The sequence below is a fragment of the Neolamprologus brichardi genome, chromosome 17 (genome assembly GCF_056152115.1).
Source record: "Neolamprologus brichardi isolate AB-2024 chromosome 17, ASM5615211v1, whole genome shotgun sequence".
Classification (NCBI taxonomy): domain Eukaryota; kingdom Metazoa; phylum Chordata; class Actinopteri; order Cichliformes; family Cichlidae; genus Neolamprologus; species Neolamprologus brichardi.
The window spans coordinates 26,292,176-26,312,470 of NC_142120.1; the positions used below are offsets into that span (position 1 = coordinate 26,292,176).

Genomic DNA, 20,295 nt, shown 5'->3' on the forward strand with positions numbered 1-20,295 from the left:
GTTTTGAAATAATCTCCCCATGTGTCAATTTGACCTCTTGCTCAAAATGTTTTAATCTTTCTGACATTTAATTTCGCAGGAGTTACACATGCTAACATTAACTAGAGGTGTATAATCAAAGTCTGAGCTCCAGCACAAAGTGATTAAGTGACTAAGTCTTTGTTTCATGCACTCAGGTTGTAATGTTAACTTTCTGATGGACAGAATGGAACATTTCATGCACTTTCACAAAAATTCCTGCATGATCTGTGTTTCACCAGGTGCTTGTCGAGGGTCTACTAAGTGAGTTGAGTCCACCTGCTTTTACAAAACTTCTTAGGTGTAGCTATTTGAGTGAAAACGAAGCTTCCGTTAAAGCGGCATTATGCTTCAATTCTTCAAAATCATCAGTTTAGATGATAGATGAGATCTTGAATTTTATAAAGTCCTTTGGAAGCCCAGACTTTGAATGTAGGACCCGCAAAACTGTTTCTCCAGTGTTGATATATATTGTGACGAAGACTCCATCTGTTTTAAATATTTTCCCACAACCCACATTCTTCAGAATTTATTCTACGCATCTTTGAAAGAGGTTGGGTGTATTTGCTTGTTGAAGAAAAGTTTCCAGAAAGCTTTTTAAAGGGCCTGAGGATGTCAAGCGAGGCATTACATAGAGAAACAAAGTTCATGTGGGAGTGGGCTGGGCTTAGTGACGGTGTCAAATACAAGATTTTCAACCAGGACAGATTTTGGATCCTGCTTGGGTTTTTAAAATTAGACTTCCAGTTTGTTTATCCACCAGCCAAAACCAATCACCATAAATGTGGACATTAGAGGACTGTGCTCCGACTTCACATTAGTAAATGATTTAATATTTGATTAATAGACTGGTTTATTTGCCTTACAGAAACCTGGTTACAGAAGGATTAATATGTCTGATGATACCCAGTTATATCTGTCTATGAAGCCAAATGATCAAAACAATTAATTAACAATTAAAACAGTTAATTAGTTGTTACTTGGTCTTAAATACATAAATACAAAAACAATACTTAAATACATCTGCACAATATTTCAAAAATTAGAAACCTAGATTATATTTCTCCTATTCCGTCTTCATTGCATTGGCTCCCAATCCCTGCAATCCTTCTTCTCACACACATGCTTTGAATAATCAGGTCCCATCATAGCTTAAAGACTTCATAGTACCATATTATCCTAATAGAGCATTTTGCTGTCAGACATCCTAGAGTTTCTAAAAGTAGGAGGCTTAAAACTTATAATTTATTTTTTGATGAAGCTTATAGTTAAAGCTGGATCAGGTGATCCTGAAGCGTCCCTTAGTTATGTTGCAATAGGCTGCAGGACTTTATGCAGGGCACTGTATACTTCTTCTCCACACACCTGTTTTCACTCCCCATGTATTTATATACCACGGCAGCATGTTATTACATTTTTGTCTTCTCTCTCTCCCTTATTTCTAGTCAGTTTTGTTCTGTAACTCTGTGCTCTGTGTTCCCTTTCTCTAGTTGTTCACAGAACAGTAGTACCAGGGGTCAGAATCAGCAGTCAGGAATATGATGTGAGTGGGCACAATGACGCTAATCCCCAGCAAAGTTGTTCTTTTTCTTCTCCTCCCCTTCTCACAAGATTTCCTTAATCGGATCATTTATGTCTTATTAAACAGCCAGTGCAGATCATAGATTGGGGTTTGGCATCGGGGGCTGCTCTCACCACTTTAAGGTTGTGAATAGGGGAACGGATTTATCCGTTAGACCCGAGCATCTTGGCATGCTGCATGATGGCTCACGTGTGTGTGTCGGACAGTGTGTTTCCAAATGAGTGTATATGTTTGTGAGCTTGTGATTGTACACTTTTGTGTGGGAAACCCAGGAAATCCAGTCTCCCATGCGCCAGCATCCATTGTGTTTAGTTTCCTCCTCTCGCTCTCTTTCTGAGTGACTCTGTGTGTTTAGCTGCAATGCTTCCCTCTTCGCTGCGGCTCTAATGAGAAGTAGGAGGAAGCCCAAGCCAGAGGATTGCACTTGGCAAAGTTAACTGGAAACAGTCTCATGAATGGGTCAGGGGAGTTGTGTTGGTAGGATTAGCTGTTATTATCTCCCTGTGCAACAGGAGTTTTCCATCCAGACTCATGGTTACTTAAGATACACTCCTCCCCTACATTCCATCCAACCTATGTCCGCAGATCCTTTCTTTATTCACAATAGAACGATCTGTCCAAAACATCCACATCAAAGAATCCCCACTTGAGTAAATAGAGACTGAAGGCTCATGTACAGTTAGGAAGAGCAACAGCGAATAAACACATTCACCACCCTTTGTGATACTGACAAAGGTTCAGCTTCACCTCTTTTGTCTTTTAACTTTATTATCTCCAAATGGGGTGAATAATACACTCACATAACACACTCGTCCAATCATAAAGAGGTTTAAGAAAGATACATTTGATTTACATTAAAAGGACAATATTGTGTTTTATTTTCCAGGTTAATTGTTTTATTCCAACACCAAGACAGAGAGGAAATTAATTCAAACCAAAAGTGATTAATACATTCTCTGATTTGAGGTGTTGTAAACCGAAACCAACTTCTGCTCATGAAGTCATCACAAAGTCAAAGCAACAGATTGTACAGTTTTATTAACTATACAGCTGCACTACCAACTACAGTTATATTGCTTCTGAATTAAGTAGCCCTCTGTTGATTTTGATGTGTCTAGATACTGTATGCAATTGATCCTTTAAGGCAGTGGTGTTTAACCTGGGCACGAAGAAAGAGTTTTGTATTTTGTTATAAAAAGTATTTCAGTTACATTAATGTACATATTGGGTATGAGTCAAAATGTTTGAAGTTTTTTTTCCCTTATACTAAATACACTGAAGCTATTACATAATACTTGAAGAATTAGGTCAAAATAAAACTTTGTAAACAAACCAATATGTGTGGATTTTGTATTTTCCAGTGTTTCGAGCTTTGCTTGACTATTGGCAATATGTTAATAAGCCAAACATTTGTTGCTACACAGGTTGCGATGGTGATTACAGCGTAAAAGAAAATAAATCCAACTGCAAACGTTAAATGTGTCACCACCCACTCATTAGTAAACAATATGAAACAGTATATGAAAGCTAGGACTTTACAGCAGGTACATGGTAAACAGACTAGTTTTTCTACTCTGATGACTCAGATCACTTGACATGCAACAGCCTGCCCAATAGCTTTTCATGCTTTATCTTCCTATTTGACTATGCTGTTTATAAAATGGATATAATTTTTGTTCATTAAATGATGAAACTAATGACTGAGACCAGAAACCCGTCAGGAAAAGGGGGGGAAAAAAGAAAAACACAAAAGGAGTCGCCCCCTGCTGACCTTTATAAAGAATGCAGGTTCTGCTTAAGTTTTCAACATCGTTCATCGTCCAATATTAGCCATAATCTCTTTTCTCAAACAAGATCCTTTAATCTCGGTGTGTGACAGTCCACCTCTCACATTAACTGTACTTACATTGTGACAGGGAAATGTAAACATGTGACATGCCTCACAAATAACTTCACATTTTATGCTCAAAGAGATAACTACTGCTCTTTGAGAGGTAGATATCAAATTAAACAAAGCAAATTAACTTTGCTTACAACATATATTATATATTAAATATATATATTATAGTTTGGATGCTTTATGGCATTGTTCCCACATAGATCCAAACTTATGGAGGTTTAAAGTTATTTCAGCACACCATTTTCATGTTTCTTGGAAGTGGCTTGTTTGATCTCTTTAACCAGAGGAATAAAAACAATCTTTGTGAAAGGGAAGTTCAACAGGCTGTCAACAGTCTCATCAGTAACCATAACAGATAGAGACAGATTGTTTCACCCCAATAACAAAAAACACAAGCCTTATTTTCTCACCACAAGACATAGTGTAGATGATTTCTGCTTTAAATTCCAGGATTTGTTTTTACTATAAAGTAACAGCAGAGCTGAGTACTAATTTATGACTATAAAGTATTGAAAATGCCTATAATCCAGTATAGCTTGCATCTTGCATTACAGAAACCATATGCAGGATACTCCACAGGACAAGTTTGCCTGTGGATTATCCTAAGAAACCAACATGTGGTCTTTGAAAGATCTGCCTCTGAGCATCCCCTCAAAATATTACCTCTATTGTTTTGGGGTGGAGGCAGAAACTTTAGATATTTCAAAGTCTTGACAAATAAACTCCATACTACCTGCTTGACTAGGGTAAGGGGGAAAATATGTGTTGTGATGGGAGGTTCTCTGTGTGTGCTTACAGATGTAAGTCTCTAGGTCAAACTATTGTTATGCTGCTCTGTTTTTCAAACGATTCATCAATCTACAGCAGGTCACATTGATCTGGTCTGTTTGTAGAGGTTATTACAACATTTCTTGCATGTTTAAAGCTGTTTTCTGGCACCTCGTCACATTCCATCTTCGTGGTTGTTCAGAAGAGACCAAACACGAAGGAGTGGTACGAGTAGGTTAGCAGGGGTCACTGCAGTTCTTACACAACATGGAGTTCACTGACCCTGCCTGTATCTGGGCTGATGTGCTTGTAGGAAAAACATATTGTAGAAGACAGAAGATAACACTCATGCATTGGGGAAATCTGTGATGAGAAACAATCTAGTGGGAGGATGTTTTTTTTCCTCAGCTAATCAGAAAAGAGTAGTTTGTGTTTTGGGCTCCTTAGGAAGCATTTGGTTTCACAACCTTGCAGAAGCTTGGTTGTGAAACCGCTTTTCTTGGAAACTCATTTTAATGTTTTGTCCACTGAAAGTATGTGAAGATTTAGGGCTTCATATGGGTTTGATAAAACCTGAAAAAACAACAACAAACCTTAAGGATGACTCATGTGCTTGAGCTCTACAATTTGTCTTGTGCCTGACTGTATAATGTGAAGCCCTTTAAAGCTTAAAAACATTACTGTATGATCTTTGACACTCACTGATACCTAGAGTTTTAGATGAACCCTTGAGTTCAGAATTCTTGGAGTCTTAAAACTCTTCAGGATTTCACAGTAGAGAAAATATCACAAAAGAATGAGTTCATTTTGAAAAATTCAACAATTATGAATTTCATTTGTTTGTACACTAACCAGTGTACTCCAAAAACATAAAATAACAAAGTGATAGGAGACTGCACGGTGCTGTCAGGGGAGAATGTGGCTAGGCAGCATCAGATGGTAGCCTGCATGATGACTTTGGTAATCAAGAAGCAGTGAAGTGAAGGCAGAGAGCAGAGGTATGGATTAAATGGTGGAAAATGAGGCTAGGCAAGGTGGAGGATGCACTCCTAGCCATGTAGCCAGTGGTCCTTCGTTTATCACGGGAGTTACGTTCTAAAAAAAATCCTCGAGGTAGCCAACTTTATTTTTTACAATTATTACAGATGTTTTAAGTCTGTAAAACATCTGTAATACACACTTTAAACACTTTTCTCAAACAGGCACGGACATTTTTACATTTTTCTCTCTTGTTTAAACACTCTCAAAGTTCAAACCTTCGTTAAAAAATAAGTCCAGTATTATAGAATGAAATCAAAGGCACCCAAAGGCTCCCCAACATGTGTTTGTTGGGGAGAAAACTTACAAACATGCAGTACAGCACTTCAGTCACACTGCTAGAGATCGAAGATTTATGTAAAGCTGAACACATTCTGTACTGTACAGGAGACACGGCACGAGATTGATTGACAATGGTCTACAGCCAATCAGGATGCAGAACACAAAAAAACCATGCAAAATTGCACAAAAAAAATCCTCGAAACAGGGAGGCCGCAAATTGCGGTGCGAACTGCTGGTGAACTGCGTTATAGTGAAGGGACCACTGTAGCTGGGAGGATAGGAGTAAAGCAAAGACAGAGGTGCCAAAGGAAAAGGAAAAAGCTTATAGGAAACTGTACACTAAGGAAGGTGAAAATAACTTATATCAAGTGTCTAGATAAAGTCATTGAGCTGGAAAGGTTGTGTGGCAGCTTAGGGGCAGAAATGGAAATGTGCTAACAAATTAAGACAATGTGTTGAGAAGATGGAATAAGTACACTGATCAACTCATTAATCATGAAAATGAGAGAGGATGGATATAATAACACAGCAGTACTGGAAGCACAGAGGATTAGTAGAAAGTGAGGGTAACTGTGAAGAGGTTTGCTGAGGTTAAGGGACTAGAGAGTAAATGGGAGGCAGTGGACTTTTTAAGCACATTATTTAACACAATCTTGGAGTTTGGGCAGATGTCTGAATGAAGAATGAAGAAAAAGTTTTCTGGTACCAGAGATGTAGAGAGATGTAGTAATTACAAAGGGATAATGTTGATAAACCATAGCATGAAGATACGGGAATGACTTGTTTAAGCTAAGTTCAGCAGTGTGGCATCATGCTAAAAAAAAAGAAAAAGAAAAAAAGAGCACTATAGATTTAGTGTTAGATGATCAGAAAGAGTAGCATTGTGTCCTTGTGGATCTAGAGAAAGCATATAAGTTCACAAGCATTGTGGTACTGCATAAGGAAGTCAAAGAAGTATGTGACAGTGATGCAGGACACGTATGAGGATAGAGAGATTGTGGCGAGGTGCTTGGTAGGAGTGACAGATCGGTCCAAGGTGAGAGTGGGAAGGTTTGAATCCAAACCATCTTGTACAATGGTGATGGACAGGTTGACGGATGAGGTCAGGCCAGAGTCTTCATCTACTATGATGTTCACAGAGAACATTGTGCAATCTGTAATGAGAATAGGGAGCAGATGGAAAAGAATCTGGAGAGTTGGAGGTATGCACTGGAGAGAAGAGGAATGCAAGTCAGCAGAAACAAAGCAGAATACATGTGTGTGAATGTTAGTAAGGCAGTTGGAAAGGTGATGATGCAGCTAGTAGAGATAGTTAAGGTAGATGAGTTTAAATACCTGGGGTCAACCATTGAAAACAATAGAGAGTGTATAAAATATAAGGTGGAGAACAGAGTGGAGGCCGGGTGGAATGGAGATGAGTTTCAGGGTGTTGTGTGATAGAAGAATAGTAGCAAGAATGTAAGTGTTGCTCTTACCCAACTCACGAATAAGACATCAAGATTGAGATACAGTGGTCCCTCGTTAATCGCTGGAGTTGCGTTCAAAAAATAACCTGCGATAGGTGAAATCCGTAGCCAACTTTATTTTTTACAATTATTATAGATAAGTCTGTAAAGCCACTCACTACACACTTTATACACTTTTCTCAGACGGGCATGAGCATTTTCACACTTTTCTCTCTTGTTTAAACACTCAAAGTTCAGACCTTTGTAGAAAATTCAGTCCAGTATTATAGAATGAAACCAAAGACCAAAGATGTTTGTTGGGGAGAAAACTTACAAACATACATGTACGTAAACGTACAGCACTTCAGAGTCACACACTGCTAGCGATCGAAGATTTATGTAAATTTGACACGCTGAATGCACGGCACGAGATTGATTGACAATGGTCTACAGCCAATCAGGACGCAGAACACAATGTGCTGTAAAAAACAAACAAACAAACAAAAAAAATGCATACTTGCACAAAAAAATCAGCGAAACAGCAAGGCTGCCAAAGGTGAACCGCATTATAGCGAGGGACCATTGTATAGAGCAACTCCTCTCCAACAATGTTGTGTGACTAAAGTTTACAGTGTTGTTTTTCTTCTAATGATGATTTCATATGTCTTAGTGTATTATATTTTTGATCTAACAGCACTACCATACCTTAAATTGCTCTTTAATATCCTTAGGCTAGTTAGGTTCTTGGGTGGATGTGGCCAATGCAATCCATGTTTGATGCTGAGCTGCTAGGTCATCACTTTGTTTGGTCTGACTCCCATACAAACTGTAGTCTGCAAGTTAGTATAAAAATGCTGATGGCCACTCAGCCTTCTAGTAGATCAGAATCAGAATCAGAAAGGGTTTTATTGCCAAATGTTGAGCAGGTTTACAACATTAGGAAATTGCTGTAGTATAGTGCAAACATACTGTCATATAACGCTTAAATAGACATAAAAATAAAAATAAGAATTAAAGATGCACCTGGTATCATTTTGAAAATCCTAAAGCGCCTCATCCTTGAGTTATCACACTCACAAACTTGGGAGTCCACCCCCAGCAGGGTGATGACACTATCCCATCATCCTTTTAAAGTAGAGGGGTTAAAATGTTGCATACATCTATGCAGTTAATACACACAAACGCTGTTTTGGCAGTCAGGTTGTGTTTTTCCTCCTCCAGTGTTGACAGCAACGTTTACAGTAAGTGATTCTATGACACACAGAGTCATTGAGTAAGCAGTGTAGTAAAACTATCCATAACCCTTCAAAGTGTCTCGGTCAGCCTCATTGCCGTCATCATCTCAGCTCTGCAGTGTCTGATTCAGGCTGCAGATAGACGGCCGTTCCACTACACCACAGCTGTAAATGAGGTCCAAAAAAGACCATTTCCGTTGCTTATCTCGCTGTGTGTGAGTGTTTACCTTGGCACTCCTGACCGGGCGTCTTTGATCATATTGGAGAGTCCATCTGGTGGTAAACACACACACACACACACACACACACACGCAGAGTTGTAAATTTTTTGGTTATCAACAAGTGGAATATTGACATCCCCTGTGGTGATTGCACACAATCAGCACAGCAAAGCTAATAGAAGAAGAACAAGAGTGCGGGTTACTGGTTTATCATTTACCCGTTGAAAAACACAACCTTGGTTACATGTCAGCGTGTATTCTTGTCGTGTTGCCATGACAACCTGTCACGCAGGATGCTCCGCAATGCCGTGGCATTTCCACACCAGTGGTAAACACACACACACACACACATTTTCACAGCACTGATGAATGTTTAGAGGTCGGGTCTTCCTGTGACAGGACTTGAAACATTCCTTTTCTCTCACCAAAGCCTTCGGTAGTGTGGGGTGAGGTGGGTGAGGGTGGGAAAAGACACAAACGAATACCCACTGAGGTCCTGATGCCTTTTACATGTAAAAATCATGAGAAACTTACATTTTTCTCATAAGCAAAAAATTGTAACTGCCCTAAACAGGAGGAGTGCCCTAAGCACTGTAAATGTTTCCTGTTAAAGCTTTCTTCCTCCCCACATTTGCCAAGTCCTACCTAAGGGTGGGTGGGGAATTTGAGTTTCCATGAATTGGTAACCTCTGGGGAAAGAAAAATGAAAGCAGTGCAAAATATTTAAAAAGATTGCTCTTAATCCCACTAGACTCCCACGTGTAATCCTAATATCCAACTTTATAGCATATTTACAACCTGGCCTAAAAAGAAAAACCAAAAAACAGAAACAGTTTCAGCCTAATCTGACCCACTGAAATTGTCCTCTCAACCATGTATGTGTGCTGATTGTTCATTTTAGTTTTAACATCACAGCTTTCTATGTTCTACAAACCATCAAAGCTTCTGCTTCAGCATGGGAGAAAAGTACATCAAAGTATAAAACACAAAAAGTATTTCATTGTTCTTTAACTTTAGGTCTCTTTCAGTGTTTAATTCAAATAGAATTTTATTTATACAGCACCAAATTACAACAACAGTCATCTCAAGGCCTAAGAGCCAGCATTTGGCCACAGTGGGAAGGAAAAACTCTCTTTTAACAGGAAGAAACCTCTGGCAGAACCAGGCTCAGGGAGGGGCGGCCATCTGCTGCGACCGGTTAGGGGTGAGGGGATGGAGACAAGACAAAATATACATTGTGGATTGTGGACTGTGTTTAGTAGATTTGTGGATCCTTATCACATTTGACTGGTGTTTCCTTATATGCAAATACCTGGTCTAGTGAATGCTTGAAGATTGTTGAGTTGTGACACTCGCTTCTAGATGTTTGCCTAAGATGTCTTATGATTTGACACAATATAAAAAAAACCCTGCACTGTAGTTTCTGCAAAACAAACCAAAAAATAGACCCTTATTATGTGTATCTGTTGCATTTAAACCGTTATGAGCAATAAACTTAAGGCATATTGTACACACACCCACACACTTAACTCCTTTGACATGTTTTTACCAGAGCAGACGTGTTTATGTCGTCAGCGCGAGGCCGCCAATGCTGAGCAGCACCAGAGGAGTCAAACTGCCACTGACCCCGATGTTGCTCCAACTTCTTACATGAGCTACTCTGTTTTTCTAGCATTACGTAACTGTTTAACTGAGTTTCGTGTCCTCTCCATATGCACTCTGTATGTGCATTTCTGTCTGTGTTTGTTCAAAATAAGCACAGAATGAGAGTTCTTAGTCCAGGAGACACATCTCCACTGGCTTTATTCTTCATAATCATCGTACGTCAATATAATTGCAGTGCAAACACTTATATTTTAGTATAAAATATTTTCTTTACCAAAATTTACATTCACATAAAACATCTCAATAAATACATCTTCAACAAAAGAACTTGACAAATATTGTATCATCCATAATATATCTCTACAATGTACAATAATAGCTAGTAATACCTACATATAACAATTGAAACCCGTATCATACAGTATGAAAATATCCAATTTACAGGAAAAATATTGTACACAATTCCTTTTCATCAACTTTCAATTAATTGTTTAAAGCAAGTGTATAAAAAATCCTCATTTTAAACCTTTTATAAACTTAAATTAAGCACTCAAGCTACCATATAGATTTAAAATCTATTTTAAATATGATAAGTCCAACGTAATTTCTGTCAGGTTCCAAATAAATCTGATCAAAATCGACACTTGCCATAATTTTGAGTAACAAAACTCAATCAGCTCAAACAGTAAAAATACAGGCATCCAACAAAAGAAAATCCACAATAACCGTAGCAACGCATTCAGTTGTGCTACAGCTCAACACGAAAAAGTCTGATATGTTTATGAAAATAGGTTGGCACATTAGAAAACCAGCTACCTGTTGATTACAGCAGGAGCAGGGAGGAGGAGGAGGAGGAACCTCTCCCCCCCAGGCCTGAAGTCTATCTATCCTGAATATGTCCTCAAAAAGGTTTGCACACCAAGCTCATGAAGAAGACACGGGTCAATTAAGCACCTTACATTCAAGAGGACCGCTACCTTTAGCGCATGCATGAGGACTATAATAAAACACAGTCAACGTGTGTCCGCTGCTCCGCCTGCATTAGTGCTTCATCAAAGCATGCATGTTTGATCTGCAGGCTTCCAGGCAGTGCATGCTCATACAGACTAGAGGAAAGTTAATGGCTGTGGTAAGCCATACTGTGAGTAGCATGCTATATCGTAAAATAAATCATCTGGGTTTGCATGAGGAATCCAGACACAGAGGTTTGTGGGAATCTCCTCATAAACAGAAGGTTTCTTTTTTTCCCCCCTTTCCAAAGCAGCTTCGAGTTCATAAAAATAGTAGAACAGAATATTTTTCAACACTAGAAAATATTTCTTTGTAAACAAGCACACAGAAAAAAAGTTCTCTTTTTTTAAATATAATTCATTGAGGAAGAAGGAATCACACTCGCACAATACTAAAAATAGGTTTTCTAATTCATGCTTCAACTCCACAGATACAGACTGGTGTGGCTAGCTATGCACACTCTATTGGCTACAAACACTATCAGGTCAAAGTAGGATCCAGCTGGCTACAGCATGCAAGGAGTGAATAGGCTGAGATAGGAGACAAACTGCTTTATTGCTACACTTTGACAAGGAAGAATCTGGAAGTCAAGCATCACAGGGAAACAGACAGCACACATGACTGAAATGCAGCAGTGGCATCATGCACTTAAAGACGCTGAGCAGCTCGGCTCACTGAATCAAGAGCTTGCCTCATGTACGAGGGGTTCAGCGAAGGGGCAGAAATGAAGCATACAGCATCAACCACCCACAAATGGTCAAAGGCAACGCCTTGTTGTATTTTGGCAAGTTCGTGTCATTAACTGCCATCTAAAATTCCACAATTGGCTTCAACCACTTTAAACACTGTTGTCTCTAGGACAATGATGCCCCTAAAATGAATTAATCTGATAAATCAATCTAAAAGGCAACAAAAAAAATGGCAAAAATCTCATTGTGAAGAGTGGTCGCTAAGGCAACAGCACTGTTTTGGTTTTAGACGGGGAGAAAAGAGTCAGCTAACGTTCTTAGATGTTGTTGTGACAGGTTTGTGTGCTACACTTTCAATTGTGCATTGCGATGTGTTTTTATTTTTATGCTTATTTAGTTTATCGTAGTGGTGGATCCAGTTTTTTGGCAGTCGGCTATGAAATCCTGGAGACATCCTTGGCCTTTGATTGATGACAGAGCAACGTGGCATCCTGTATCCTGTTCATGACATCCCGCTGTGTGAAACAACAAACAGGGTTTGAATGTGGAGGGACAGTCTGATCGAGGACGCCTCAGGTTCCAGGCTTTAGGCCCAAATCCGGGCTTCCCATTGGATGATCAGTGTCTCAACCTCCCTGCCTTCCACAGACAGAAGAAGAAGAGTGGAGAACAACCTTTCCTCTTTAAATCGCCTTTCTCTGCTACAGCCATCTGTGTTACTCACCCACCTCCACTCTTACATTCTTATTTTTTCGTAGTCACGATGGAGACAGTGCCCTTCACACCACTGCAGTGGGAACAGAGGGCAGGTACCTGGTGGTGCTGGTGGATGTGGTTGGTTTAGCCACACTTGGGCTTGGGGTCCTCATGGCGGCGTAGGTGGTCACCGTTGGGGCGGGGCTAAGCCTGGTGCAAACACTGCCGTGGGCGAACGCACTGGCACGGCGTTCACCGTTGCCAGGCTGTTGCTGGGTTTGAGATGGCCTGCTGCCTTGTCTGCGTCCCTCCAGGAAGTATGTAAGCATCTGACCTTTGCCCTTCACACTGACCTGGCCACGGCACACAAAATTGTAGTAATTGGTGATGAGGCGATAGACGTCCTCTGTTACCTGGTGGAGGCACACAGACGTTTGATGAGCTTTATGACCAAATATTTTACCGTGACACACCTACGACATGACAAAAATGAACAAGAGATTGCACAAGTAAATATATAAGGAGTTTGCAAACAATGAAGCAACAATAATATGCTTTTTAAAAAAGACAAATAAAAATATTATGTGGGCAAAGAATTACATCTGCTCCTGAACACAAAAAGAAAAGATAAAAGTGGATCTTACAGAAGGAGGAACTATCGGTAATCTTCTTATTTTAGTATATATTTTTTTAATATTAGAAAATGTAATAAAAATATTTATTTTGTATGGTAGCGAGGAATCACACAGAAGGTCCTTAACCCATCCCTTGTGCAGGGAAGAACAGCACGAGGACTGTTAGAGCTGCACAATGCCCTCCAGCCGGCCACTGGTGTGAATGTCTCTGACCAAACACTCAGAAACAGACTTCATGACGGTGACCTAAGGGCCCAATGCCCTCCAGTGAGGTCTGTGCCCACTGCCTGGCACTCTGAAGCCCTAGTGGCAACAGACTACCAGAACTGGCACACTGGTACTCTGTGCTTTTCACAGATCAGAGCAGGTTCACTCTGAGCATATCATCAATATCTTTGATTGCAGATACAAAGCTGGAGACAAACAGGAGAGACATTTTCTCTCGGCGCAGGAGAGCATCAGTCAAATTATCACATACTAGGGGAGCGAACTATGAGCACAACATATCGTCACCACATCTCCATTTGTTTTGCAATTTTTAAGTGAGGTCATGCTTTAAACCTCCACTCTATGGACACAAGTACTGGGACACCTACACATTACACCTAGAGGAACTGCTTGATCATGGAAACCCATGACACGAAGCTCACAATTTTGTGCAAATGTTAATGCCCGAGGAGGTTTAATGAGTCAGCACAGTGTTGGCTTTTAGGCACCATGCACCACAGCACTCAGTGACCCTGCTCTGTAACTTTATGTGGTCTGCCACTTCATGGCTGGGTTGTTGTGGTTCTTAAATGCTTCCATTTCACAATAACACCACTTACAGTTGACTGTGAAATATCTATAAGGGAGGGAATTTCACAAAGTGACTTGTTGCAAAAGTACCATCTTATTACAGTACCATGCCTATATTCATCTGTGTAGAATGATCCATTCTTTCACCAGTGTTTGTACAGCCAGACTGCATGGCTAGGTGCCTTATTTTATATAGCTGTGACTGAAAACACCTGATTTCAAAGCTAAACGGATACTACTTTTGTCCTTAGTACATTGTAGCTGCACAAGCTGATGAATGACCTATTTTTGTGCTAAATAAACAGGAAGGGAACTTCCCAAAGTCCAATTTGCATAAGAATATCTGCTCCAAGGTTAGTCCTCCACAGTAATGCTGATTATGTAGCTGCTACAGATGCACTAAAATAAAAGGGGGGAAAAATTTTTTTCTTATTTTTTGCCTAAAGCGAAAAAACATTCTTAACAAGCAAGTTTTGCACAAGAAAGTTAAGCTTATTCTAGGAAAATCTTCTACAATTAAGCATAAATTTTAGACAGTTTTGTCTAGTTTAAAGGCATACAGCAGTTAGATTCATTTGGTAGTTTTAAGGATTCTAGTCAAGCAACTTTTGCTTACCCCAATGACAGATTTTTTTTTCTCAAAAGAAGACAATATTTTAGAATATTTGGCTCATTTCATGTGGGGCTGTTTTTGCAGTGCGAATAATTAACTTGAGCTTGAGTAATTAATGTGACTTTTTGGACCAGCCTGGACCCCCAAGGCCCATTCATAATAAGTCTAAATGTATGTATGTTGCTAGTTTGACTTCCTGATACCTTCTGAAAATATGTTAACCTAAATCCCGCTATTGGTTGTACTCCTCCACCTTCCTTCACTGTTATGGGCAAACATCCACACAATATGAGGCAACTCGTGTTTTCATGTCATGCTGTGAAAGCAGACTTACCCTATCGAAATCAAAATTTACCATAAGAAAATTTCCTTTCAAGTATAAAGCAAAGTCATTTACATATAAAAGAAGTGGGCGAGAACCGAATCCTGTAGGATTCCTGCTCTAATCACTAAAAACATTATTTTTCTTTTTTCTAATTCATGGTTAGAACAGCACCGTTTGGACATCGAAGTTTTAGCAGAGAAGACTGTAAAGTTTATGTATCTTAGTTAACATGTTATTTATTTTGAGCTGCTTTTTGATCAAGCTTATAGTTGGGGCTGGATATGGTGACCCTGAACTAGTCCTTAGTTATGATGCAATAGGCCTAGGCCACTGGGGGCTTCCCATGATGCACTGTGTTATTTCTTCAATCACCTCCTTTTACTCTGTCTATACACCACTGTATTTAGTCATCATCTTCCACACTGTGTCTGTGGTCCTGTCTTCCACCCGCCCAGCCAGTGGGTCGCAACAAATGCCCTTCCCTGAGCCAGGTTCAGGCAGAGGTTTCTTCCTGTTAAAAGGGAGCTTCTGATTGTTAGGTTTTAGCTGTAGCGACTGATGTTGTGATTTGATGCTATATAAAGAAAATTGAATTGAATATATGAAAATAATGAAATACATGAACTTTATCTGAACTTTTCTAATTATTTCCAAATAACACCCTCTAATCTGTTTACCTTCGTCAAATGAGAACTAGTCATGTCAATAATAAAAAGCTATAGTATGCAGCAACTGTTTGTAAAGCAAACATTCAAACTGACTTACTCTTTCTAAATTTATCCCGACTCAATGAGCGAGAGAGAGAAAGAAAGCAGTGGCCTAGCAGCGAGCCAGAGAATGACTGATCTACCTATGCGGTGTGAGTGACAGCACAGCAGAGAATTAAACAGTTGTTTTCTGATTGCTTCACGGTGGTTATGTTTTACGGCACAGCATAGACACGCCCACACCTCCACATGTGTGGTGTGGTGTAGTGTTACTGTGCTTCACTGAGTCTCCATCAGTGAAACATGTGCTTTACTTACAGAGCGCAAAAGAGACAGCAGTGCTTGGTCACTGGTCACTGCATTTAAAGTGCCACCAGCTGCTGTTACTAGCTACAGGCAGCACACTCACTGCCCAAAGAAAGCACCCCAGGAAAGCCCTAAATGTATAAAAATAACACTCAGAGGCCACAGTCTCCACAGGTAAATACACCACTACATGCTTCGGGAGGGTCTTAGGTCATGACTGAGAGAGATTATTTTATGAGTCTATGCAAGTGCTTTCAAGGAACATCCTTAATATTCAGATATGTCCAGCAAAAACCACCCAACTCAGAGAAAAGTTACCCCAAAACCGCTAACTTTTTAGTTCAAATAGCACTCTAATCTTCGCTGGACACCTTCATGCTGTTTTTATTTTTTATTTTTTATCTATGACTGCAATATTGATCTGTGTTGCATGTATTTTCATAACACAGCAGCAGCTTGTAATCTTAGTGAGATCTGTATATTGTTACATTTGGGAATAGAAATAAGAAGAATAGGTAACAGAGAAGACATACATGTGGACTGAAGAGCTGTACCTGTATCTTTCCTTGTACTCCAGTGCTGTCCATCCTGCTGGCTACATTCACTGTGTTTCCCCAGATGTCATACTGTGGCCTCCGGGCTCCAATCACTCCTGCCACCACTGGGCCCACATTGATGCCTGGTGTTAACAACAAGAAATGAGAACAAAGTAATTGCTGAGTGTTGGTTAGTGATAGGATTCATTTCTCTTTCCACTAACATACACCAAACAGCTAGACTTACCCACCGTTTTTCAGCAGCTGGTGGCATATCTTTTAACTTTTCCTTTATGAACAGCAGATTAGATGTGAAGAAAAAGTTTTGATCATATTCCTCATTTAATTCCTGTCTGGACCAGTCATTAATTTTAAACTGGAGAATATTGTAATTCGTTATTATTAGGCTGTTGTAAAAAGTCCCTAAAAAGCCTTCAGTTGATCCAAAATGCGAAAGAAAGAGCATATATCCTATACTAGCTTCTCTTCATTGGCTGCCTGTTAAATCCAGAATGAAACTTAGTGTCTTCTTACATACAAGGGACTGAATAATGAGGCCACTTCTTATGTTAAATAAGCAGTGGCCTGATACTTATGGTTCCTAGGAGTACCACGGGAGGCAGAGCCTTCAGCTCTCAGACTCCTCTACTATGGAACCAGCTCCCGGGAGGCAGATTGAGGCAGTCTTTCCTTCCCATTATTGCCAAGTGGTTGTTCGTAGGGGAGCATCTGATTGTTGGGGTTTCTCTGTATTATTGTAGGATCTTCACATTATAACATAAAGCATCTTGATGTGACTATGATGACCATTTGGTGTTCTGTAAGTAAAACTGATTTGAATTGAATTTCCAAGAGACCATTTTCTTTACGTCAGAATGAAAGTGGCATGTTATAGTTTTTCTCTGATTGCACTCATGGCCTGAATCACTTTAGTTTTCAAGACAATATTTGAACTCCTACAAAAATCAGCGTCTTACTCGTGCTCTTCAGAAAGAGCATTTCAGGTTAATTATTAGCAATTGAAAAATATTTTAGGAAACAAGGGCAAATGATCTGTTTATTTATGTTAGTGCTAAGAGACACATTTTACCAGCAGTATAACATGCTGCTGCTGCTGCAGTAAGAAGAAAAGCATTGTTGCAAGCCAAAGATAACATTTCCAGAGGATGCATGTGGCATACACAGTGTTTCTTTTCCCAGTAACACTGCAAAGGAGGGTATGAAGAATGGGAATGAGTGATAACAGGTTCACTGATTCCCAGTTCTGGTGTGTTACCATAATATTCTATTGCACACAGTAAGCAATAGTAATAACACCATAGCAACAATAGATGTTTTTATGCTACTTCTTCTCTTATTGTAACTGTAGTTTACTGATTTGTGTGATTATTAAAACACAATACATGCAATTAAATCTCACTGCACCTAATATTAGCATCCAAAGAGTACTGAGTATAGATGACAGTTCTCAGAAAAACTTTGTGTACACTCTTAGTGTCACAGAAAACATGTAGTGCAAGGCTGTTAGGAAATTACACAATAATACATGCACAATAACAGACACACTGTCATTCTGATACACTAAACATTTTAGCACTGTTCTAAAAGAGCATCATATTTTATACCCCATAAAGTACTGCTCAAATCTATCAGACATGGCCTCTTGTAATTTCACATGTTTAAACTCACACCCAAGCAATAGTTTAATCCAACAGGGACCAATGGGCTTGGTCTATCTGTCATTTCCATATAATATTAATGTTATGCAAATGCAACTTTCATGAAGTGTTTAGTATACTTATGATAGTAAAAAATGACTGCAAGAATTTCATATCATTTATATCAATATCATTTCTAAAACTATGAAAATACATGTTTTCAAGACATTTTTGCATCAGTATATTGCATCATCTATGTAAATATTTCCCAAGGACTTCAGTGATAGACAGAAACATGGCGCATATTGAAGTTCTAACTTTGGTTTCTTTCCTTTTTGGAAATCCAGAATTGCAAAAATTACCAAGAGTTGCATTTTTGCAGAGTAAGTCCATCCAAGCACACAAACAGAGGCAGTTTCTACATGTGGAGCCACCTAGGCTGCAGACAGGATGGCACTGTGTACACCAGGTTTCACTGGGATTAAACAAGGGCTCTAGCTGCAGGCTCCCCACAGGATACCCAACACAATGGAACCCAGAACTTCAGGTCTCGAAGTGACGAGCTTCCTGCGGGGAACGCTCTTTCTGTGATGCATTTCCTCCCAAGCTTAGCGGCACCGAGTGTTCACGGTGTCCAGTGCAATAGGTCAGAAGTTCTGACATCCATATTTATAGGCCATAGAGTGTGTATGTGTATCTCTTCACTCACCTACTCTGAGGACAAAGTCATTGTAAGACTGGTAGTTGATAGCATCCAGGACATCAAACATCTCGATGGCAAAATCTGACACGGTGCATAAATGTGAGGTGATGGACTTTTTCGCCTGAGAATCAGAGGAAGACACATATGTGACATATTAATGCAGAAATAAACCTGAAGTAAGAAGCAATATTAGCCTTCATTTCTGTTTTCCTGATGTGGTAACATGCATATGTATCTACAGAAACCACAAAGACATGCTTAAGGGTTACCCAAAAGTGAAACCGTGATGTTTGGGAGCAAGTTGCATAAAGGGCTCTTTTGTTTGGCAGCTTTGTGGGCTTTAAATGCACTTTATGAAAGCAGAATATGCTGACACCACAGATACCAGTAATCCCCCACAGAGGATTTTGTGGTGTGAAATGTGGCAGTGTTTAAAAGATCAGCACTCAGAGAACACAAACTTGGAAAGGCTAGTCCTCTCAACAGTACCCTGGACACCCAGAACAGTTTTCAAATGTGCAAATACACTGTAAACAAGTGCAAAAACCTTATTCAGGAGATAAATATAATTAGTGGAGGTCTACCTTTGAAGCAGTTGTAGGAACCAGCCCAACTGCAGCCATGTATGTACTGCCAATGGTCTTAATTTTCTCAATGTCCCTGTAGCACTCTTTATCCATCAGCTGGAAGTGGGGAAAAAGAAGGAAAAATTGGACAAAAACAGGAGAAACAGATTACCACAACAAGAAAATTCAAATCAAATTTTCTGCTGATTTGTTGGTTGCACATTCTTAAAGCCATTTGATTGCAGTGACTCATTGTCAAGTTCAAGAAACCCATTTGAGATGATCTGAACACTACGCTACACTACCTGAGCCTCCACTCAGGTAGGCTGTGGTGTTTAAATTATGCTTAGTCGGTAGTAAGGGGGCCCAAAGTATGTCAGGAATATATCACCCACATCGTTACATTACATCCCCACAACCAACCAGATGCATGGATCCATGATTTAGTGTTATTTTCTGACCCTACCATATGAACGTCACAGCAGAAATTGAGACTCATCAGAGAAGGCGACGTCTTCTGTGGTCCAATTTTAGTGAGCCCCTGTGAAAGTAGCCTCAGGTTGCCCTCATTAGCTGACAGGAGTGGCACCTGGTGCGGTCTTTTGCATCGAGGTTTCACATTATCTCTGTTCAGAGATGCTCTTCTGTATTACTTGTAGTGAATGGTTATTTGAATTATTGTTGCCTTCTTTTCTGTTCAAAGCAGTCTCCTCTGACATCTACAAGGCAGTTCTAACTGCCTTGTAACCTCAAAGAAACGCTCTCTTTTTCCAAACCATTCTCTGTGAATCTTACAGATGGTTGTGAGGGAAAACCCCAGTTTCTGAAAATACTTAGACTGGTCTGGCACCAATATATTCTAAGTGACTTAAAAGACTTTTCTTCCCCATTCTGATGCTCAGAAGTTCAACAGGTTGTCTTGACAATCTCTACACACCTAAATGCACTGCGTTGTTGC

General features: G+C 39.7%; 1 protein-coding gene across 1 annotated transcript in view; it reads right to left on the reverse strand.

Moving 5' to 3' along the window:
- Positions 1 to 10,274: 10,274 nt before the first annotated feature.
- The window catches only part of adcy1a (adenylate cyclase 1a), a 63,663-nt gene continuing 53,642 nt past the window's right edge, over positions 10,275 to 20,295 (reverse strand). Inside the window, exons 17-20 of the mRNA XM_006797852.2 lie at positions 19,356 to 19,454; positions 18,778 to 18,892; positions 16,429 to 16,553; positions 10,275 to 12,903 (exon numbers count right to left, since the gene is read on the reverse strand). Of these exons, the coding sequence (XP_006797915.2) occupies positions 12,574 to 12,903; positions 16,429 to 16,553; positions 18,778 to 18,892; positions 19,356 to 19,454 (669 nt within the window). The 3' untranslated portion in view covers positions 10,275 to 12,573. The remainder of the gene's footprint in view (positions 12,904 to 16,428; positions 16,554 to 18,777; positions 18,893 to 19,355; positions 19,455 to 20,295) is intronic.